This window comes from Gobius niger (assembly GCF_951799975.1).
Source record: "Gobius niger genome assembly, chromosome: 15".
NCBI lineage: Eukaryota > Metazoa > Chordata > Actinopteri > Gobiiformes > Gobiidae > Gobius > Gobius niger.
Window position 1 is genome coordinate 7,084,588 of NC_136866.1, and position 23,897 is coordinate 7,108,484.

The following is a 23,897-nucleotide window of genomic DNA, read 5'->3' on the forward strand; positions in this document are numbered from 1 at the left end:
ACATAAAGCTATACTGTATGATGTGCTGTTGTTACCTGAGAGAAGGAGGTATGAGGTCCTGGGGCAGTGTCAGTGGTAACGGGTGTCCAGTTTTAGCCATGTCCACCAGATGCATGGCCAGGATGAACTCATCTGCTCTCAGCTGACCGTCTTTGTCCACGTCAGCCAGGGTCCTGAGCAAACATCAACAAATGAAGAAAGAAAAACAAACATAGTACTTAACGTGTTTATAGCCACATTATATCAGCACATGCAGAGACTTCTGCACTGTATAATATATGGAGGAGATAAGAGTAGACCTGACAAGATTACAAAATCTTATGTTCAATATATGGAAATTATTGCGATAAACGATATTATTAAAGACCCTATGATGCAACAAAAACTAGGGATGCACCGATATCCGATACTGGTATCGGAGCCGATACTGAAAAAAATACAATACCAGGTATTGCCAACAAATATCCGATACTGAACGAATACCAGTTTTGGCTCTCAATGCCTTAAAAACGAAACTTAACTGAACATAACTTACTACCTAACTCTAAGTGAATATGGGCCGTATGTCATTGTAAATCTAAGAATATGGGGAATTCAATCGCTAGGTTAGTTTAACTTCTAAAGTACTATTAGTAAATACTTATGTATTTTTTGATCGCCGCGCCAAAACTAATCAAGGCTGCGTCAAAAACTATGATAGAAATACCTAAAGTAGCCATTGCATTGCATTTTAGTTTAAGAAATAACTGATCTAATATTTTTGTAATGATGAGATCACATAATGTGAGCTGTTTATATTAATGTAACCTAAAGACTGTCATATACCCAAGGATATCTAGAGTAGAAAAGTCACCCTTATTAAAGTTTATCCAAGAGTTCATCAATAGATATAATTGATAATTGATCTGTAACATCATGACAATTAAATATTACTTTATCGACCTTAAAATGGAGAAAAGAGTCAATAACATTTTTCACTCAGAGAAAGACACTTTTAAGGTAGTCTCTTGGTATCGGTAAATATTGGATATCAGGAGATACTCAAATCCCAGTTTCGGTATCGGTAGCAAAAAAGCTGGACCTGCGCATCTCTAACAAAAACTAAGCTTAAAAATTACTCTCTGTTTGAAAAGGACTTCACCTTAAAATATCCCAAAATGAACATGAAATACAATGAGACACAACTTATTTGGGGTAAAAAGTAAAGTATTACATTACAAAAAAAGGGGGAAATGCAAATAAATGCACTGACGATAAATATTGGGCCAAAAAATGTATTGTTTATCTGTCATTCATTGAACGATAAGCTGACATAATAATGATTGTTACAGCCCTAGATCGGAGCAGACTTGAACTGGTATTTTATTCTTTAGATACAGTATGTAGGGAAATACAACAAAAACACGAGCACATAATGCTACTGTGCGGACTGGACTTATACTGAGCCATATTAAATTAACAACATCCTCAATATCTGATATCATAATCCAGAAAAAACACTAGGCATTTTACAGTGGCCTGTTATCTGTGGAAAGCATTTATTGTTGGTATTTACAAACACACCTTGTACTCACCAGATGGTAGCGAGCTGGGTTTGAGTCAAGTTGGAGGCTATTAGTGCATTTCGAACTTGAGGCCCTGCAAAAGGAAATGTATAGTTAATTCTTAACTATATAATACGTAGGGTCAGGATCTTCCTAGTTTAGTCATACGGCATAAATTCGACATTGAAACATATGAAATGGTTTTGTAATAACATAGTAATTGCAATATTAAAGACAGTTACCGAATATTGGACATTTTTCTAATACTGTGTAGCGTTAAATGTGTACCTTTAACTTGTCGGGACGCTGATAACACGTAGAGAGAAAGTGACCCAAAGTAAACTCAGTCAAATGTCAAGGGGAGCACTCAAGAGCAGCCAGTCCGTCCAGGGAACTGTGTGTTTGTTTAGTCATAGGTGAGTGTGTGTGTGTGTGTGCGTGCATGTGTGTTAGACCTACCTGACAAGTACCCGCTCATGAGTTTGTCCAGTGTGTTGAACTGCTGCCGGTACTTGAGTCTTGAAGCCTGTGGAACGGCCCAGTCGCTCAATCCCGTCTTTGGAGAGTTGCTGGCTAACGATGTTGTGGACGAAGAATTTGAACTGCAGAGACAGAAAACAGATACATTGACACCTCTCCTAAAGGGGAATGGCACTTTTATTATCGATGTAGTCAGCGTTTTACTTTATTCCACATTTTAAAGTACCACTAATTGCTTTGGGACTGCTGCTTCTTGGTTCTTAATTAGTCTTGGCAGAGGTGTTCTAGAGCCTGTAGACAATGGCTCTCTGAAAAAACGCTTGCAAGCGCAGCTGATTATCAATTCTGCTTTTACTTTGAGCAACGCCTAGAAGCGAAACCAAAATAAAGAGTAGAGGGCTTGGGGCGATCATGCAGAGGATTCTTATAGAACATGAAGCTCTACTTTAGCAGAGAGATTTGGGTCCTCCTCTGCCTAAAGGCTAAAAGTTGGGTGTATACTCCTTGTAGCGTGTCTCACATCATATTAAAATGGGAGATGATGAGCAGAACAAAGTGCCGAAAAGACAATGATTCTGGGATGCTATTACGTTTACCTGCACCCTTCATTGGTAGTTGTTTTCTATATTGATATGCTCCCATGCAACAACACCTGAGGTCAGGTCCTTTTGTACAGCGTGAAAAACTGTGTCATACAAAAGTAAGAAATCTGACACTGCTGCTATCCTTTACCTAAACTGCACAAAACACCATGAGAAACACCAGGGACATCGGATACTCATTACCCAAACAGGTAGCAATCAGAAGCACGAGTAAAAATGGGAAACTCGTGATGAGAGCTGTTTTACTTTTATTGTCCTGTGCTAGCAACTTTAAAAATTAACTTAAATTTGACTTCAAATCCAAAGAAAGAGTAAAGGCTCTGACCTGCTGGATCCCAGGTCCAGTAGGGAATTGGCTTTAGACATGCCATCAGGGGGAGAGAAGGCCATAGGGGAAGAAAACCCAGACAGAGGCAGCCCTGCAAATAAAACAGGCAACACAAAATAGGGGTGAGACTCAAAATACAGTGTCAACATGGCATTTCACAGAACATACAGCATGTTCAGACTGTGATACTGCAGGCTACAGTCGCCCTTGACTGTGCGACTTTCATAATCTAATCTAATCTCTTTCACACTTTACAGGCGCTACACATAATACACAAAGCAATACTACCGGTATTGACACTGGATCCGAAACAAAGACACTGCTGCCGGTTTTAGGGGCTCTATCTTATTATAGAGTCATAAAAATCATGAGATCTGAATAAACTACTTTTTGGATGGAACTGTTCGGTTCACTGCCAAGAAGACAGATAAAGTGTCGACGGCGCAGCTGCCAAAAAACAGGTGGAGAGGTTACGCCCGAGAGCACACTGTGAGATTACAAAAAAAGAAAATAATAAGCTATGATACAAATTCAGTTCACATGCACAGAAGTACGCCAGGCTTAAAGGTTAAATTGTACAAATATAAAACTAAAGAGGTGTGTCCTCGAGGAAAATGTACCTGCTTCCAAGAAATGCCTCTGTACACAACCATTACAGAAACCGTACTATGCTATTTTCACACATTTTGGCAAAGAACTAATTATTTATAGTTAATTTACTAATGGAATCTAATGGAATCACTAAAACTGGACTTTTTGGCAAACTTTAAAGCATTTGTGTTTTAGGTTGTACAGGATCCGTCACCCTATACTGCAATAACATTGTGCAGTCCTGGAGATGATGCTAGTGCCAACCTGCTGAGTTGCACAGGGCCGGCGGGGTGAGGAGGTTGCCGTTGGGAAGCCCCATGGAGGGGATGAGGGGCAGGGTCATGGGCGTTGGAATCAGGGGTTGGAGAGTCGGCATGGGAAGGTTAGCCGGGATGGGTGTTAGTATGGGCATTGCGGACATGGGCGGCATGGGCGGCAAACCGATTGACAGGTTTGGCATTGAGCCCATCCCTGGAGGAACACACAAACCACAAGACAAGAGGGACGACTTCAGAAGTTACATGGAGATTAACGGTTTTGTAAAAGATGAACACATGGTTGACACTTTTTTTTGGTGGGAAATTACAAGTTTTTTTGTTACCGAAACGTGCAGAGGAAGGTATGCTAGCTCCTGAATTGGATACAGGGGTCTGCTTCATTATCACAGGGAGGGACGAAGGCAGGTTTCTCCCTTGAAGCTTGAGTTTAATAAGCTTCATCGCGATGGAGAACTCTAATCGGTCCATCTTCCCATCGCTTTCCATGTCCGCCAAGTTCCTGCACGCAAAGCACAAGTACAATTTTAGCCACATGCATTTTAGTTCCAACACAGAGGCGCATTATCCTGCTTTTCCCCCCAAACAACACAATTTACAGGGTGGGGCTGCAGTCTATGAAGGAAGTGAACACTCAACAGGAAGTGCTGGGCTGTGGACCAAACGAATCCAAGCCCAACACAAAGGCCAAACTTACTGGCCCCACTTGTTACATTCGAGGGAATACGTATCACTAAAAAATGCAAAGGTTCATACCATATTTCAGCAAGAACCGTAGGAGGCAGGCCGGACTGGAGGAAAAACTTCCTAGCCTGTTCCCCTAAGGAATAAAAATCACAATATGAGCATTCACAGCGGACACCAGACCAGTATCTTTGAGAAGATCCTCCGGCGAATACAAAGTAATGTGTCAAAAATAGCTCTTACCTGAGACAAAGCCGAGGACAGGGGCGAGGCTGTCAAACTGTTTGTCATGTTTCCCACGTTCCTCAGGAGTGATGGCCCAAATGCTGGCTCCACCTGGACAAGGCCAAGGAAAAACAATATATAGGCTATATATAGCGTTCACGTCTGACTGGCAGTTTCAAGGCCAAGCTTGAATTTACAACAGGTGGAGAGTAAAGTAAAGTTTTCGAGTGACTGTGGTGGGCGTTTTTTTTAAATAATCAAGCATGTTAACGTGCTTTGCTCTACCAACCAACAAGGCCAACATTTCCGCTGGTACAGCTTAATCATGGATGGATTGTCCGTGTACTCTATCTCTGCAATCTGTAAAATCTCCATTCCAGATGAAACTTTTGCAGCCCGAACTGACTCCTCCAGTTAATGATTAATGTGTAAAATGTCCAGTCAGCTTGTTTCACTCTGCTCCACTCTGGCATATTAAAAGGTAAATCCAAGGTTGTCCATGAATAAAATATCAAGTCCAATGCGCTTCATGAGGGGTGCGGGACTCCATTCGTACTTAGCCCAGGATAGAGAGAGAAGAAAAGAAAAAAAAAATCTTATCAGAGCTGCTGCAATCTGTCATAAAGGGAATACATTACATTAATCAGACTACTAGGCTCGGTGTCTCAATTTCCTCTATCGTAACTTGAACACCTCTGGAGCTGTTTGTGGAGGAAATTGGCAGCGTGGACATAATAGGCAGATGGGAGTCTCCATATGGTTATAATTACATTACAGATCAAAAACAAAGACATGGGCAGATGATTAGCCTTGAATGAGGGAACAGAGGAGCAACCGGCTGCATATAGATGACTGTGAGTTCGTGATACAACCTGTGACTCATTAAAAGAGCATCTTGGTGACAAAGCTGCCATTGTCATCAGCATGTTGCTCGGTTGTTCGTAGCATCTGATCAGACCTGAGATGTTTGTAGCATCTAATCAAGAGTTCATGGCTCAGTAGCTTATTATCAAAAGTAGTGAATGGTTCTTTAAGTCGTCAACATGGTAATTGTGTCAGGTTTTATCCAAAAAGCCTCGTCAGACTTACAGGATGAGAAATCTCCTGCACAACGTTTGCTCTTGGAAATAAGTAAACGATCCTTTCACGTAAAATAAATCACATCACATTCCTGACATTTACCGATAGACTGAAGGATTGTGTGTGTGCATCCACTGAATACTGAGCTGTGCCGCGCTGCTGTTGAGGATTCATCGCTCTGAGTGGTTGTGTCATAACGGGCGCACATGTCCACATAACAGGATCCACCCCGGCTGTAATTTATACATCAGTGTCAGGAAATACCAGCCGGTCCTGATGGAACTTCCTCCTCCAGGGAAACCCAAACAAAAGTCTAATTAGCCTAAATTAAACAACATACCAGGTCACCGCAGGCGGCTTAAAGAAACATTACTCATGTCCCATAAAAAATGTGTGTAAATATTGTTTCTCCTTCCATTACTGAATGCCAAAATGCATTACAAAAGTTCCATCTATGTGCTTCTACGCGTAAAAGGAATAAAACAGTAACAAGTATGGATGGGTACAGCATATTGTTTACCACATTAATGCTTTAACTCAAAATATCTCTCCTAAAGTTGTTGCTAAACTACATACAGTAGATACTATAACACACTACGGCCTGAATCTCCATACACCTGTTCAGGTATAAGCATTTTCTCTCCGCAAAGCCCGGCGTTAGCAGCAGCTCGCATACAGTTGAAGTCCCTGACCTACTTTGCATTGTCAGCAGAATGTCGCCTTAAAAACCATAGAGTAATTAATCGCGCTCGGAGATGTGAGTATATCCTCCACATTGTCCCGGCATCGACAGGCCTCATTTAGAAGCTATTGTGAGTAAGAACAAGGGAGAAGGGAGGCGATATTTAGCACAGCACCGCTGGGACGGGGGAGCTAGTATGGCCCATGCATGGTATTCACAGCCTGCAAGTTGACACGGTGGTTTGGAAGCAACAGCACCAGCATTGGAGAAGAAGTGGGCCATTTCAAATTTTCTAGAAAAATTGGTGAGACGGTGTGCTCATATATTTGTTTGTTGCCAAGATTCAGTACTATTCTGGACATTATCATTTCTCATAGGAGGTACAGAAAACACAAAGTCAGAAAAGCAACACATTTGCCCAAAACTTTATACTCTGCGTCATAAAAATGATCACCGGGAAGCTTGGTTCAGGTGTCTGTATGGCTGCATTTCTACCACGCATCTGCCGCAGCAGTGCCGTTTATTACTGTCATCAACATAATGACTCTCCTCTCCGTATGTTGTCATGGTATTGTTAATCGGCGTTACGACAGATGTTGTTTTCCTGAAATGTGTTCATATAAAGCCTGAGATTGAGTAAAATTAACCCTGATGACAATGTGCTGCTTCCAGCTTCCTGAACTAAGACACTTTCTCTGAGGTGTGTCCAAACAGGAGCTGAAATGCCGTTTTATAATCAAAGCTCTGAAACAACAAGCGCATTTTTCAGAAAGGACAAAGAAGCATAATTAGAAGTGTCCCCTATAGAAAACTGTTAACACACAGTGGGGTTGTTGCATGCAATTTGCATAATGATTAGAGACACTTGCTGCACACATTCATACACTACATTTGCAAGATTTATTATGGATTGTCTTGATGTTTTCATGCAACATACAACCAGCAACACCTATAAGTATCCCCGGGTATAGTTTGCTATGTGACAACATGAACTAAACTCAAAATAAACAAGCATGTTAGCAATACAAGACAATCTCTTAATGGTCAGACACTAACAGTCCTACTTCATTCATTTCTTTTACACTGAGTGCCGTACAAAAAAAAACATTTGGAAGAGAACTTTAAATATTTAAACCTAATGTTAAGTTACTAGCTGCCACAAACTGCAGACTGCTGTTAAATCTAGGCCTGTCACGATAACAAATTTGAAGATCGATATAATGAGGCAGGAAATTATCGCGATAAACGATATTATTGACTCTAACGATACTAGATACTGCAAAACTCTCAGGCATCACAGTAAACCTTTGTTCTAAAAGTGCATAATCATACCCTAAAATAACACACAAGCTGCCATAAACATTCAATCTAATGTAACTCCTTAGTTTGCCTTAGTTACAAATCAAAGTTTAACAAAGTAGAATAGGGGGAATGCTAATAAATGTAAAGACAATACATGTCGAGCCCAATAATGTATCAGTTATCTGTTATTCATTGAACGATGGGTCGATATAGTCATCATCGTGACAGCCCTAGTCAAAACAAACATCTCCATTGACATGAGCTGGTGAAGTCCCTCTCCTAACAAAGTTACAAGTATGCCCTTGTAGCCGTATAGTTTTTAAGTTTTTATAGTTCATTTTTATCTGAGTTGTATGTTGAACAATTGAACTGAGTTTGTGAACCTGTTCTCAAACAATGGCAATAAAACTATTCTGATTCTGATTTGGAAAAAGTAAGGTCTGAGAAGAGGCGAGTCCTTTTCTCACCGATAAAAAAAACACATAATCAGTTCCCTTTACGTAGAGAACTATTATGTAATGTAGCTTTATTTGTATGAATTATTACCACAACCACCACACTTACATGAATGAATGACACACAGTACAAAGATGTCTGCTCCTCAGAGTAAAGCCCTCTATTGGTCAATACTGACTCTCTGGTTGCCCCTTTTCTGCCCAATCCATTTATTCAGTCAGAGGGATTTTGTAGCCTTGTTTTCCAGTCCCAAATTGCCCACACATCACAAAAACAGATGAGCCAGAGACATTGGTATTGACAGCGAGACTGCACGGCGTTCTTACCATTCATGGCTGCAGGTGGGCAGAAGAGAGGGGAGTCCTCCTCTTTAGCCGGTTAGCTTTAAGACATCTGCAAAGAGAAAACAGGAGAGAGTGAGGGAGAGATGAGCTAGAGCTGTAGAGAGAGAGAGAGAGAAAGAGAGAGAGAGAGAATGGAGTGTGCATGAGTGAAGAGGAAACGGGAGAAAAAAAAAGGGCTCAAGTGTGCACAGAGACACCGCGAAATAAATAAATAAATGCACGGTCCAGTTAACAATGTGAGGGAGGCGCTGTGAAAAGGCGAACAGCGAGGGAGGAATACAGAGATGAACTGGCAATGCGAAGATGGTACAACAACATCAGAGGAATAGGCGCCATTTGTCATTGTCAACAGAAAACCACACGGCGCTAAAGTTTTAAAATAACTTCAATAAATGATACGACAGAAAGTGAGACTTGGCCACACAAGGAGAAAATGTGAGTCCAAAACAGGGACGGACTTATCACATAGGTGCATGAGGAGTATAGGAAAATGTTGATGTATTGATGTAATGTATTCAGAATGGATATTGTTTATAAAATGTCCCCAGTTCTGAAATGATGAAACAAAGGATGCCCACGGTCTTATTTGGTGACATCACAGAAACGTCATCATGTGGTCCTCGTCAGAGAATACTGGTTAACTATTCAATTTCTTTACATAGAGCACTCAATAATGCTGATAGATGAGGGAATAAAAACTCACACTGCAATAAAAAAAAAATGCGCTGGAATGAAAGGAAAGCGCCGAAATAAAAAGGTCAGACAAGTACACGAGTCTGCTAAAGAAAGTTGGAAGACCTGATATGCATGAATAAAAAGACCTTGCACCTTATAGGATTTAGGAACTGCAGAGCGCTTGACGTCTTACATCGTTAAAATTCTAGTCTCCTATAAATATTCCCGAACATATTTCAGAGCCAATTTTATGTACAAGGACTGGCACTTGTGTAAAGACACCCTACACAAACAAAGATTTATTGGAGCTTTCACTGCGCAGTCAGAATGCTACATAGCACCCGGCGAGACTCCTCTGTGAGATCCTCCTGGCATCGTCCCAAGAGGCGCAGCAAGACAAATAAGCTGTGGGAGGTATTATGACTAAATTGGAAAATGGGCCCCGGCGTGATGTCAAAATTTACTGGAGGAACACCGACTCGAGGGGAGAGAATCGTTGAAGAAGTCTTTCGCTTTTGTCAAGAGTGTCAGCTTGTAGCTTGCGTTCCTCATTGTGACAGCCCAAAGCCTTGATCAATGGAGCTGGCTGCGAGAAAAGGACCGCTGTTTAACAATCGAAACCAAAATGATCAGAGTTGCCCTATTAATGTTATAATGTAATAAAGGGTAAATGCAGAAGAAAACAAAAACATATTTAAAGTCTTACTAAGGCTGTCACGATAATTACTATATCGACTTCAATAAATAACAGATAAACGAAATTTCATGTTTATAGCAGCTTGTGTGGTATTTTAGGATATGATAATGCACTTTTAGACAAAGGTACAAAGGTTTACTGTCAAAAACTCTAATTTTTATGCCTGAGAGATGAGGGTATCTAGTCTCGTTAGAGTCAATAATATCATTTATCGCAATACTTTCCTGCCCTAATATCGAACTTCAAATTTGTTATCGTGACAGGCCTAATAATAATAATAATAATAAAAATGCATTGGTTTTATATAGCGCTTTTCTGGACACTGAAAGACGCTTTACATTGCACTATTCGTTCACTCCATACTCGGTGGTGGTAAGCTACTATTGTAGCCACAGCTGCCCTGGGGTAGACTGACGGAAGCGAGGCAACCAGTCTGCACCATCGGCCCCTCCGACCACCACCACTCAGTCACTCACTCACTACATTCGCTAGGCTTCCTGGTGTTTCCCAAACGGTCTCCCATCCAAGTCCTGCCAGGCCCTTCCCTGCTTAGCTTCCAAGGTCTGGTGGGATTGGGCAGAGCAAACGCGGTCTGGCCACCTCTTACCCCCCACTTTAATTGAGCACATTTTCTCGAGTTCGGCTTTACCCAAACCTAGAAGCTTCTCGACTGTAGAGTTTACAGATTATAGGCCAGTGTAGTGCCTCATTTGAAAGCTAAGACCTACAAAACAGATCATTATTTTTGTTCTTTTTTGTGGTTTTTCATCACTTTTCAGTCACGTTTTTTGTCACTTGTTTATTGTGTTATTGTTGCTTGAGGCTTTTAGATTTGGGTAAAGCCAAACTGGAGAAAATGTGCTCGGTTCCGGTGGGGGTTGAGAAGTTCAAGGGTTTCCCCAACAGTTCAGAGACATTGCATTATAATATACTATTATAAACCTATAACGTATCAAGTCGATTTCATAGATGTATTTTCTCTTTCTGCACCAAATGACTCAGTTAAAAGCATAGGGTCAAAATAGTAAGAGTACGCCTAAGTTATTTCCTTTCTTTGTAATGAAATATCTTCTTGCTAACTACCAAGGGTGCTCTCTGCCCCACGGTTACACAAGTGTCCTCAAAATGAAGTAGGGAGTTCTCTGCCCTGTCTATTTGCCTAAAGAAGCTAACAGGGGAAAGAAGGTTGGAGACCCCCTAAATGAAAAATGCCCCAAAGTGGAACGAGACATTATGAGAAGGCGTTTCAAAATGAAGAAAAAGCTATGCAAATTAAACATGTGTGTGAGTCCCATCTTACCCAGGCCCTGCATTAACCCAAAACTGCACCAAGGACAAAACCAGGATTAAGACGCTAAGTCCATTTTCTAAAACCATTCCCCCCCCCCCATGCCTCTTATTAAACCACTTCCTTGAGCATTACCACTTCTATTTGCCCTTGCCCCGTCAGTCCAGCCACCAACAAGCGTCAGGTCAAAGCAATCTCCTCTCAGCTTTTCCCAAATCAGTCTTTTTTTTTATTGTCACCTCCCTCAGTGGCTTCCTGTCTTTCCCCATTTTCAGCGAGCCCGTTTTCTTTTACCAGTTGCTCGCCGGTACATGAGTTTGTTCATACATGACACCAGCACGCTTCTCCTTCACCCCGTCCAGCTTTTCTGCTCTTGTTACAACATTGCTCCATCACTGGCATTGCCTTTGTGTTGTCTAAATTCCCTAGGTGCCCGGAGGAGGGCCGAGCTTGCTGTGGCATAAATCACTTTCCCGTGCATGCCAACAGTGTCAGTTACTTAAAGGCAACGAAGCATTCACTGCGGAGTAAACCATGCAATTCTATGTATGTGCCGTGATACACTGAGATATGGGCACGGAGAGACGTAAACAGAGATAAGCAGTTTTCTCAAAAAGATCATAAATCGACTTGGAAAATAGACAGCAGTATTTGAGGAGAGCTGTCATGGAGCAAACAAGCTAGAATTACTGCCTTGAGGTTGAACGCCTCGCCTACAAGACAAGTCGGTTTATCTTCCCAATAACATAATGAATCCTATTACAATATGGTAACAGTGACACTATACTGACACTGACACGTCCAGCCTTTATGGGGAGAAAAATATACAACAGCACACAATCATCACGGCTTCGCAATGTTGCAATGCGTCAGACGATACAGCAGTCCATTATCTTCTAAAGCCTCGGCAACATGGAAAGATACTCAGTTAGTAAGTGATGAATTGGTATTAAATTCAGAAATCATATGAGCCTCAGCGTTCTCATTGCAAACTGTTTACAATCAAAGTAAAATGTATTGATTTCTAATGGGATCATTAAAGCATAAAGCACATGTAGAGTATGGCCAGAGAAAAGCGATCAAATCACAAATTAATATCCACATTTCAAAACACTATTACGCTTGCTTTTTTTTTTACATTGCTACTTAAAAGTTATCCGAATCTTTGATCTCTCCAGTTGTGTGACCCATCCACGTGTACTTTTGTTTACATAATACTTAGCTCGAATAGTTTCCAACCCCTTGTGCAAATACAAAGCAGAAAGACAGACTCTGCCCTTGTACACGCTGTTATACCCCGAGGAGTGTGACGTTTCACGCACAAGATACATATCTGTGAGCTGTTTTCGAATCCAAACAGGACACATCCGGGATGGCAATGCGAGCGCACACACAAGTCTCACAAATTTGGTTCATGTTTTGGGAATGCATTGCAAGTCTTAAATACTTTTTTTTTTTTAAAGCGCCATTATCTCGCTTTGTGTAATTGTCTCAGCTTTAGTCCCTGAATAGATGATACACAGCGGGGGACCAGGATAATCAAATAAGTCACGTATATCTTTGAACAATGGAAACATTTTAAAGTGTTGTGAATGTTGGGACTGCACCAGCATCGCGTGAATGGGTGCACTTATGTGAGTGAGTAAATGATGGTGTTCAGAGAGTGTGTTGGTGCAGCTTGGCTTTCACATTTCCATCTGTCCGCTCAGGGCATCTGTGGCTACAATAGCGACTTACCACCAGCTAGTGTGCAGAGTGAATGAATAATGTAATGTAAAGCCCTGTGGATATCTTGTATGGTGCTATATAAGTGTAATGCATTAGTATTAAGGCATTACAACTTGGCTGTGAACCACCAATTCAGAATCCCTAGAATGAACTGCATCAAACTTTCGTACCAAACCAAAGACAAATGTAAGATTGCACTGAAATGAGTTCACTGCTATTTGCATTCGTTTGTCAGAGCACCAGGTAAAGGTCACTTCACTCAGCCTGACTCAAAAAAACCCACATTTCCATCTGTTTGAGCAAAAAAGATGTATTGCAGTTTTGGTATAGCGGTGTGTTTGAATGAAAGGAGCTTTGACTGGCCTGCTCGCTGACTGACACCTGCGTGGAGAGCTCGGATGTGGCTATCAATGCTCGTGCCTGTGAGCGCACACTTCCCCGGCTCGGACAGAGAAGGAGCCTGTTGTAGCCGATGCAGCGCAGGAAGCCCAGAGCTGCACCTCAGGATGAAAGGACATAGTGTGTTTCATAGTGCTTTCTTCTTCGCACACACAAGGGCATGGACAGGCACGGATCTTCTGCAGGGGGAGAAATGGGGACACAGCCAACAGGAAGGATCATTTTTATAGGGATTTTCTACATATGTGGGTCAGCCCCTGTAATGAATTACCCAAGCCTTTTCTAAAACACTGTGATCATGTCCTGCTACCTCAAGATCCTTAGCGTTTGGCACAAGGCACTCATTCCTGTCTCTAGGAATAACGCCAGCTTCTCTCAGCTAAATCAGTCAGATTCTTGTTACTGTGGCTCTCTCGTGAAAACGGCCTGTCCACTTTAAAAGCCACAATAAAATCTAGACAGCATGTTTCACTGTTATGCAATGGGGTTGTCCCTTGGCAGGTGGATCCGGGCAACATTTAACACACACGTGTCTGGGATTGGAGCAGCTGTAATTGCGGTTCAGGTGGACTTTGCCTCTTCAGCAGAGCAGGTACCTCTTCTTGTTTTCCCCAAGAGCAGCAGAACACTTTCACGTGGAGGGAAAGACACAGAGCAAGGAGCCTTTTCTAAAATTAGTATGCTGCAGTGAATGAATTGGCTTTGCAAACTCATGGAAGACCCCAAAATAAACAAAGAGGCGTGTGTGATCAAAGATTTGAGAAAGATGCCCATATAAAACGCCAGGTTTACACTAGACCTGGACCTACAGTTGATGCACATTGCGAATAGCCACAAGATTTCAACCCACAGGCCAAGACAGAACAGAAGACACCTGATAGCTCATATCAATACAAAACAATGTAGTAGCCAGTGGCAAGGCTTTTCACGATGCTGCAGAAAGGGCAGGATACAGGTCCAGAAATTAGATTTTTTTGTTGTTGTTCTTTATTTTCCCAAGGACGAAATCTCTGTTAAAATAGCTTTTGTTTGTTGTTGTTGTAGGTGTTTCTTTCCCACACAAAACACAGACAAGGAACATTAAACATTTTTCAAAAAGCAAGGAAATGAATGATTCAAGTCCACTCCGATCTAACAGCCTACATGTACATATAACAACCATGCTGTACATTTATCACCGCTGCATTTTCCTTTTACCAATTAAAACGATAACATCTACAGCAGCAGGAGAAGTCTAAAACATTTCGTTCGTATTCTCCATCATAAATTGTTCGCCAAGTGGAGCTGTAGATAGAATATTGTTTGTTTACCTGTTGCGGTCCAAACAGGCGGTACATCCACATCATCCAGCTGAACCAGAGCGGCTCCGAGCGAGGGCGGATCTGCAACAGTAGCACCGGAGCTGAGGGGCTGATACTGGGCGTCTCTCCGCCGCTCCACCGTAGTCAAGACAACCACATGCCAAAGACCGCGAGAACAATTTCCGCTTCGGTCATTCACAATAAAATACTAAATAAGCCTTTTTTGTTTTTTTTTGTTTTTTTGTTGCAGATGCAGACAAGTTATCTAACAACATTGCCTACACATATGAACACTGCTCATTTATATCAGTAGCCTAATGCAGATGTTTTTTTATTTCTTTTTCAAGAGGCGCTATTTTTGCTTTTCGTCTAGGACTGTAGGACATCATCATGCTCGGTGTTTGGATGTTTTAAATTAACCATTGGACCAAAATACTCTGCAGAGATTCAGTGGTTTTAATTATTCATTTTAAGTGAAACCACGTCCCATCATTGTTTGTGGTGGTCCAGAAGAAAGGATGGTCATTTCAAGGGAACGAGCACCACCCCAAGCCCAAACGGAGTATTACGACCGACAAACAGGCAATGGTCTGTGCCGACCATGGATCACAGCATCCCAAACTAGGGTACAATTCTGGAGTTATTTGAAATAGTGTTGAAGAAGGTGCTCATTGTCCATAATCCTATGAAGTAATCCTCTGTCATGATTGACACTGTTAGTGAGTTGCAAAAGGATGCCATTTTCGTAGGTGTCAGGTACCTCAATCAAAATTATTCAGCTCCTCCATACTTCTTACAACCAAGACCTTTGCATGTTGAATGCATGTTTGATGTTGAAATCTCTTGCCTTTAGATGTTTCAGTTGCCATCTATATATCTCAATATATATCTCAGTGCAGTCAATTACGGACCTCTCTTGTACCACGGCTTGAATACTCTGGGCAGAGTCTGCAGAACATCTTCCCTCTCAGGCCAGTGAATGAGGAATTTCAGTTTGTCAGCCATAATAGGAATACAACAATTCCAAGACATCAGACAGTCGTCTTCGATACCTTAAACCTATTGACAATGTCAAAATTATGCAGGTTAAGTTTTATCTTAATGAGCACCAATAACACTGTGTCTTCCTGGCTTAGAGAAGAAAACATTGGCAAGCTGTCCTGGAGGAAAGTCACAAGCCAGAGGAAGACTCTGAAATTGAGGACTCAGAAAATAGGCAATCCAGTGTAGAAACTGGTCAACTTGTCACTGTCCACTTTTCAGCTACACTGTACCAAACTTGCTCCCAGTCAGTCGTTCCTTGAGCTTTCTGTTTTCCCCGTAGACATTCAAGTTCAAGCTCCTGCTTAAGGTGCCGACATATTGCCAAATGTGTGATCTCAGGTTCATAGAGTAAATAGTGTAATGCAAAGAAGAAAATACACCAAACCAAGACATTTTCAATCGAACGTTTAAAGTTGATTCAAATGGTAAACTTAAATACAATACTTATTCGAGTTTCCTCCACAAAATAAAAGAAGACATTTTTACTTGATGCATATTGTTTGAGAGCACAGACTCTCACTTTTTTATAGGAGAAAATGTCTGTATCAGCAGCATTTTAGCTCATCGTTTTTTTGCTGTAAGTTTAGAAAGCTCTGAACAGCTGGTTGGGCAAGTATCCCAGGTGAAGAAATGATGACTGGGCCTCCCTCTCAAGATTGGCCAACTCCTGGACAGTTGGAGCAAGGACATCCACATGACCCTTGTAATTTCCCCCTGCACAACAACAATCCATAATTAGATAACACTTTTTAGCCATGCTCTGTCTTAATAAAGCCGCTGAATCTCATCTCCCGTCTGATATTTACAATGCATGGATGACACATACCTCCCAGTGCCCTGCGCTGACCATAGGAAACCTTTCCATCAAACTCATCCACTGGCACTTTGATGTCTGGCTCACACTGAGTAATGGTGCACTTCAGATGCTCCTCGATGTCTGACAACAGCTGTCATTTTACAAGAATGAGACAACTATATACATTGTACAGAATAAACCGTGTGATTATCCTGTTCACCTCTTTCTCGTTGTACCAGATGGTGCAGCCGCCGTCCTCCTTTAGTCTAGTGTTGTAGCATCCTCTGCCTCTGTTTGCACACACATGGTACCATACCTGGATGTGTGGAGATAAACAATATAAACAAGAACATATACATGACCCTAACAAGTTACTGCAATTCTACTTGCCTTCTCTTTTTCCATTGCAACCAGAGAAATGGCAAGACCCATTCTAAAAGTCGATGCAAAGAAATCAGAAAAAAGCAAACATAAGCACATCATGTCATTGTCAATTACAAAACTTCTATAATTTCAAACCTTTCTGCTCTTCCAACTCGGCCAATACGATGCACATAGTTTTGTTTCTCATCGGGCAGAGTCACATTAATTACTAGAAAACAAACCAAATGAACATTAAAGTAAACTAAACTTATAAAGCGTATACAAGTGAAACTGCAGTAGTTTTACCATAAGGGACTCCATGGATATCAATTCCTCTCGCAGCGACGTCTGTGCAGATCAGCAGTCTCACTTCTTTTTTCTGATCAATTAATACAAGCCTTAATATATAATACAAAACATTTTCTATACCATTATAGTTAAGTTTACCTTGAAGCGATCCAAGTTGTTTTTACGTTCATTTGGCTTACGATCACCATGAAGACAGACACAGGAAAGCTGGTGGTTTTTACTGTCCGGACCTTCAGACAACAGTTAACACAATTGTTTTTGTGAAGCTCGGTTGCGTGTCAAGTACAGTCATGCCCGAAACACAAAGTAAGTGTTCTGCTTCAAAAGTAATGTTATCGTACCTCCTCCCTGCTGAATAAAGTACTGCTCCATGTTGTCACAGTCGATCTTGGTGCGACAGAAGACGATTGCCTGGTCCATCTTGTGTTCCTTTATGGCCCTCACTGCGTACTCGCCCTTTAGGATTTTGATGGCTTCAGACCACATTTCTACAAAAAAAATATATTTTTTTAATATAGAGTTGACAATCACTGGTTTTGTACATTATTACCTGAACCAAAATCTTGCAGTCATATCTATAATGTATTTGATATAAAGATATATATAGGGAAAAATAAAAAAGGATTTGTAAAATTTCACCTGAAGAGTTAGCTCCTGGTCTGGTGTTGTCTCTGGCATGTACCTCATCAGTCTGCAATAAAAAAAAAAACAGAGGTAACTGTATCACTGACACTATGAATTGTACTAAGTGTTAAATGATAGGTTTGAGAATTACTTGGATGTGGTTTTTGCCGAGACGCTCCCACAGGCGATCACTTTTGGGATTGACAGGAACAACGACATGGTGGACAGTCTCGGGCACAGAGTCTTCTCCTTTCAGATCGACCCAAGTGGGGAAGTGCATGATGCGCTCAGACAATTTCTTTACATCAAATGAGTGCAACGTGGCTGAGCACACGATCACCTGAATAAACATAATATCATAGATGTCAAACAATGTTTTGATGAGACAGAGTGGGAAATTTACGAGCTTTACCTGCAACCTCTTGCCATCAGATGTGACCTGAGGGATTTGTTTATGCAGCCTGTTGATGAAGTCTGTATAACCTGCAGATAGAAGTCCATCCTAAAACAAAGACAAATAACATTAGTAACAAAATGGGAACAAATAATGATGTTAAGAAAGAGGGGGGGAAAAAACATACACATTCATCCAGGACAAGGAACCGAACTTGGGACAGAGAAAGTTTCCCTGTGGATATGAGGTCATCCAGTCTGCCCGGTGTCCCCACAACAATGTCAACCTTGAAAATTAGAAAATGGTTATGTTTTTAACTGCGTCAACACTCAACAGGTGTTTTAGTCCAATTTAAAAGAAGAACTTATTTATTACACACCCCTTGCTCTAATACAGCCAGTTGTTCCTTAGCAGGCACACCACCAATCACCAGTAATTCTCTGTAAAGACAGGTGATGATTATGATAGTGGCTACTAGCACCATCATGTACTACAGTAATATCCAAAAGAGGATCATCTGTAGCTTTGTCAGCTGCATCGAGGATAGTTACCGGAGTTTGGGGTTGTCCACAAATTTCTTGAATTGTTTGACATTGTTGAGAGTTTGCTCTGCCAATTCCTTGGAAGGTTCAATGATTAAAGCTTTTGCTGAATTGGATGACGCACTGACATTGGTCACTTTTGCACTTCCTAAACAGACAGATACATTTGAAAAAGGTAGATTTTTTTCCCACACAGTACTAGATTTTCACAGTATACTAGTGCAATGCATAAATAACAAACCTGTTTGCGTAGATCTGACTGCATGACCATCTGGTGCTTGGTCGAAGGCAACAAACCCACTCTTGGGTGTATGCTTGAAGTCCTCTCCTCCGAAGTTGAACTTAAGCTCTGCATTCTGAAACCCAAAAACAATGGGTAATATGAACTCCTTTATTTACTTATTACCTACATTTTGTTTTCTGCAAGCACCTTGAGAACGCAAGAGGCAAAAAAGGCTTGATTCTTTAGATTTTGAGGAATTTCAAATGCAGTACCCAGGTCATTGCCTGTGTTGAGGGGGAAAAAAACATTTATTAGTCATAACAGAGTAAAAAATAATAATGTATTAAACTGTAATACTGTTATAGAACACGCACCATTTTTGGAAAAGGAAATCTGGTTATTTTCCAGATCTAAGTAGCACCCGATAGTGTCATGCATTGTGAATTCCTGAATGAAAGAAACAAAAAAACAAAAAACTGTGTTAATGTACATACACTTCCCAGATTATGTAGTTTACATTATGAGCATTATTCACCTCCCCATAGCTGTCGAACTGCTTATTGTTAGACTTTTTTCCAGTGCCACCAAATCCAAATCCAAACTTGTCGGTCCCTAGCAACAAAGATGCAATAAGTTAATAGATATATGTAACAGAAATGCAGGTATGAAGAGTAAAGGAACACACCCAAGTCCAGGGCTGCCTGACCAGTGGACCAACCAATGCGACATAGTCCTTGATCGTGACAAGAGACCTCATAGTAGTACTTCCCTGGAAGCAAGAAGAGAACATTAAGCATTATCAAAAACAGCTTTGTGTAATTTTTATTGATTTCTCATCTGCAGCACAGACCTTTATTAACGCCCTTAGTGGAGCGACAGCCATGCCATTCTTTAAACTCCCTACTCTGGCAGCAAAGTCCATCTGGTCCAATAGCTGATAAAAAGGAAACAAGGACATGAGCGACACAGAGGGAGAAAAAACACCAGCATCAGTGTAACTTACCAAAGGCGGGGCTACGGTCGTAAGGATTCATCTGCCAGTTATTGAAGACTAAAGAGCGAGAGAGAGACAAAAAAGGCAATGAAGGACAAATCTATAACTAAACAATCAATTGCACATTTAATATAATCTTTTTCAGTCAACATTTTAAGCACAAATTTAGCACTGGATGTAGTGTCAAAGTTGCCAATATTCATTAATATGCTCTTACTTGCTCCTCCTGTTTTAATGGCGGCTCGCCCTTTCTTTCCCTCCTGCTGATCCACCATGGTCTCATACACGATCTGGATAACAGGGATACTAAAGGCCTACAAAATACATGATGTCAAACCAATTAAGATAAAGTAATTTCAATAAATTGTATTACTTTTAACAGAATACTATGTGCACTTACCCCTGTTTTGCCACTACCAGTTTCTGCTGCCTAAAACATAGTATAATATAAATTTGTTTAGTTGTTATGAATCCTTTGGCAAGTCAATTATTCATAATTTTGTACCATCAGCACGTCTCCTCCACCAAGAATAAGAGGAATGGATTCTGCCTGAATGTCAGTAGGTAGTCTATGAACAAATGAGAGAATTAAGAATGCAAACAATGGCTACCACTTTAATGTACAACTATCATAATACCATAGTTTTAGGCATTTGACTCTTGAGATTAAATATTTTCAGGCAAATGGTATATACTTGCAACCAATTAAAGTTTTTTATTTATAAATCACTTACAGCCAGTCCATCTCCTCCACGGCCTGAGCGATTTCAGCCATAACTCCCATTTCTGTTGAACAAATGACACGTTTCAAGCTTAGTTTCACAACTGCAGCTTTAAATTAAGTCTCCCACTAGTATAAGACTAAAATCAAAGCGCACAAATACCACAAAAATGCTAGAAAACCTACCCGTAAACGCTGCCATGATTCCTGACACAAGTGCAAGTCAACCGGAAGTGACGTGTGCAGCGGCTCGGTGTCGCTAAATTTACCTCACGGACAGATACAGTGATACAAACTGATTGGTTCCATCAACATATTTTTTTATTCAATATATGTCCCTCTTATCAATAAAATCCAGAGACTTTGTGTGCTATTAACAACACATGGACCATACTTAGAAAATGTGTATAGAATGTACCACATTTGTTACTGTAATTGTGCACATATATTGCATGTGTTTACGTATTTGGCATGTCCCTCGCTCCCTACCGTAGACATTTGACAGCTGGCACTATGGCTGAAGATAGTTTGGTTGAAAGCGAAGAGGAGAACATTTTATACGATTTGCTTGTTATTACAGAATGGCCTCCAGAAACGGACACACAGGTAAGTTCAGTAGTTGTTTAGCTTAACATTTAGCTTCTTGATTCAGGCTTCTGCCAAAGAAATGATAGAGAATGTAACCGCTGAAAGTTTTCTAGCATTAGTTTGTGTTGAATGGGGTCAAGTGCAGTTGGCCATGTAGCGCCACCTCACTGTTTGAAAGCTAAAATGTCTTCTTATTTGCTGTAATTATTGAGAATGAAGTATTGTTGTGATCTCTGGTCAATGTGCTATTATAATGTAGCATTAGCATCACCTTTAACTTGAAATCTAATAGCCTGCTTGACATTATAATCAGATCACTTTCGGACTGACCAAGTTAGTGCTCATGTGATTATTTCTAATTTGCAGCAACGAGGCAACAGGGAACACAGCGGTTCCATTATTGCAAAAGCTGTGACAGGTACGTCTTCACTCCGATGACCAAAACATGCCTAAAGGGGGCACCTTCACACCATATTTGCTTCATACCTCAACCCAAAACGTGCTCTCTTGTAACCCACTGTTTGCTTTTAAAGACACTTCTTTTTGTTGCATTTATCTCATTATTTACTTCATTTGGATATATTTTCACTCACACAACACTTTTTTGACCTTGTTACATAAAAAAATAAATAAAAAGAAGCTCTTTCAAATCAATACTTACAAATGGCAAATATTTTTGCAGGACCATTTCGGTTGATTCTACACTATTTGTGGTACAGGTAAGCCATGCGTTATTTCTGATATTTTGAAACTTGTTATGACTATTTGAATGCATTTATATTTAGTTATACAAGACACGCACTTATGGTTATGTTGGTTAACAAAACAAATACCATAACACTATCATCTGCTGAACGATGATTCCAAACTATGAGCTCATTTAAATTATTTACTTAAAATAACAAATATTATGCATACAAAAACAATTAGGTTTTTCTTTAACATTTTCTTCTATTTTAGGTACGAGACTTAATGCTGCATGTGATGCAAATTCAGTAAAGCATTTATGAGTTAATTTACTTTACTTTTCACTGCTTTGATGAAATCCTAGTGTATGTTGGATGTGACCTGCAGACCGGCGTGTAATACCTATGATGCCTGCTTATCCTCTCAGCAGGCGATGTGCAGACCTTGTAAAATATTCACAAAATTTTCCACTTGCTAGTCTGCAAGCCTCACAGATTTAGATATCAGAAGGGTTAGCTTAGAAGGTGGACCTTGTTATGCATGCATAACATGAGTAGCTTGCTAAACAAAATGTTAAATGTAATGAATTAACCTTGTTTATGTGAATTACAGCCCCACCAGCTCTTTTTTACCTCCTGGACTTGTCCGCTTGTCAAACAAGCAGATCAGTTGGCAGCTGGTTTTATCAAGGTGAGCGAGTTGGGTATTTTTAAATGGGACCTTCATTTAATCTCTCAACTTAAATTGGTTTTCCTTCTTTCATTCCCACTTAACAACCTTTGAAATGTGTCACGCCTTTATTGCCAGTCTCCCCATTCTCTTTTGCTCACTGCTGAATTATTGTTCATCCCTGACACATTTTCTTTTTACAACCAATTTCTATTTCTCTACAGTAATGGCAAGCTGCTGGCGGTGGTGCAGGACCAGTGTGTAGAAATAAGGTAATTAGTGAACTCTAACCTTGTGTAAGCGCCATTCTACAACAATGCCTTCAATAACCACAGCCTTGGCTTGTACTTCACAACAACCTATTGGGCAAATAGAATTAGCAACTTTTGTTCCTGAAATATGAATATTGTGGGAATTACTTTCACAGACAAATTCCATTTCCCTTTTCGCTGAACAAATATAGCAGCATGTGCACTATAGCCACAGTGTGACGCTTTAACTGAGCAAATTGGAAATGAAAATCAATGAAAATTAACTTGATACTATCATAACTCAGCTCTTAACAGGTTAACTACTCATGGCCTTATTTCAGAAAACCTATTTCTTATTAATTGAAATTCTTTTATTGTAAACCCCCATGCTGTGAACCGAAAGGCCCTTGGTAGCTTTTCTAATTTACACCGTTGTGTTAGAATTTGCTCTGGTTTTGCCTCACATTAATATTGAGGGGTGTCGCTGTTCTTTTTGCATCAGTGTTGTTTAATAGATGAGGGCTTTGGAGCTGCCTTCGTAGTATTAGCTAAAGCGAGTGGGTGTTTCGACAGCTCAAGGCCTTTTCCTCCGAGATCTGTTAAGTGACTGTCTAAGCACGGCCTACTACCAAGGCTGCCTGATACATTGGCCGCTTTGGCACATTGTCAGTGGATGTAAGAGCCTTCTCTGTACCGGCTCCAATAAGGCCGCTGCTGTTCACCATCACTCACTGTGTGTCCTCGACAGGTCTGTGAGGGATGACTTTGGCTCTGTCATCGGCAAGTGCCAGGGTAAGTAACCTCTCCCCTTTTATCTGTCACTACAGTTACACTCATTCTGGATCTCCCTCCTGGGCCACAGACCACAAGAAGTGTGTTGAGGTTCAAGGCATTGGAACATTGCCATAACATTGTGTTTTATATAGTGTAGTAGTTACATTGTATTTGTAGAATTTATTGTGTTCACATTTGGTCTCTGTATTTGATCCTTCAACCAGTGTGAGGAGCAGT

The 23,897-nt window shown here is 40.7% G+C and overlaps 3 protein-coding genes across 3 annotated transcripts in view; 1 reads left to right on the plus strand and 2 right to left on the minus strand.

The window, feature by feature from the left end:
* itsn2a (intersectin 2a) overlaps nucleotides 1–14,832 on the minus strand; it is a 32,263-nt gene extending 17,431 nt beyond the window's left edge. Inside the window, exons 1-10 of the mRNA XM_079572551.1 lie at nucleotides 14,691–14,832; nucleotides 8,576–8,642; nucleotides 4,748–4,840; nucleotides 4,577–4,640; nucleotides 4,147–4,322; nucleotides 3,810–4,016; nucleotides 2,952–3,045; nucleotides 2,004–2,146; nucleotides 1,575–1,638; nucleotides 36–173 (exon numbers count right to left, since the gene is read on the minus strand). Of these exons, the coding sequence (XP_079428677.1) occupies nucleotides 36–173; nucleotides 1,575–1,638; nucleotides 2,004–2,146; nucleotides 2,952–3,045; nucleotides 3,810–4,016; nucleotides 4,147–4,322; nucleotides 4,577–4,640; nucleotides 4,748–4,840; nucleotides 8,576–8,582 (986 nt within the window). The 5' untranslated portion in view covers nucleotides 8,583–8,642; nucleotides 14,691–14,832. The remainder of the gene's footprint in view (nucleotides 1–35; nucleotides 174–1,574; nucleotides 1,639–2,003; nucleotides 2,147–2,951; nucleotides 3,046–3,809; nucleotides 4,017–4,146; nucleotides 4,323–4,576; nucleotides 4,641–4,747; nucleotides 4,841–8,575; nucleotides 8,643–14,690) is intronic.
* A 1,337-nt stretch (nucleotides 14,833–16,169) lies between these two features.
* Nucleotides 16,170–20,945, minus strand: ddx1 (DEAD (Asp-Glu-Ala-Asp) box helicase 1). The gene is made up of 26 exons (XM_079571658.1): nucleotides 20,878–20,945; nucleotides 20,705–20,756; nucleotides 20,476–20,539; nucleotides 20,371–20,400; nucleotides 20,188–20,284; nucleotides 19,980–20,027; nucleotides 19,827–19,910; nucleotides 19,662–19,745; nucleotides 19,512–19,588; nucleotides 19,351–19,423; nucleotides 19,184–19,260; nucleotides 18,995–19,109; nucleotides 18,763–18,901; nucleotides 18,591–18,651; nucleotides 18,399–18,497; nucleotides 18,230–18,319; nucleotides 17,969–18,157; nucleotides 17,833–17,884; nucleotides 17,535–17,681; nucleotides 17,332–17,423; nucleotides 17,191–17,263; nucleotides 17,041–17,113; nucleotides 16,912–16,954; nucleotides 16,742–16,837; nucleotides 16,552–16,672; nucleotides 16,170–16,439 (listed from the first exon to the last, which is right to left on the minus strand). The coding sequence occupies exons 1-26, from the start codon at nucleotides 20,891–20,893 to the stop codon at nucleotides 16,309–16,311; spliced, it is 2,223 nt and encodes a 740-aa protein (XP_079427784.1). The 5' UTR covers nucleotides 20,894–20,945; the 3' UTR covers nucleotides 16,170–16,308.
* A 209-nt stretch (nucleotides 20,946–21,154) lies between these two features.
* The window catches only part of nbas (NBAS subunit of NRZ tethering complex), a 189,008-nt gene continuing 186,265 nt past the window's right edge, over nucleotides 21,155–23,897 (plus strand). Inside the window, exons 1-6 of the mRNA XM_079571869.1 lie at nucleotides 21,155–21,297; nucleotides 21,646–21,697; nucleotides 21,962–21,998; nucleotides 22,579–22,656; nucleotides 22,860–22,907; nucleotides 23,635–23,678. Of these exons, the coding sequence (XP_079427995.1) occupies nucleotides 21,163–21,297; nucleotides 21,646–21,697; nucleotides 21,962–21,998; nucleotides 22,579–22,656; nucleotides 22,860–22,907; nucleotides 23,635–23,678 (394 nt within the window). The 5' untranslated portion in view covers nucleotides 21,155–21,162. The remainder of the gene's footprint in view (nucleotides 21,298–21,645; nucleotides 21,698–21,961; nucleotides 21,999–22,578; nucleotides 22,657–22,859; nucleotides 22,908–23,634; nucleotides 23,679–23,897) is intronic.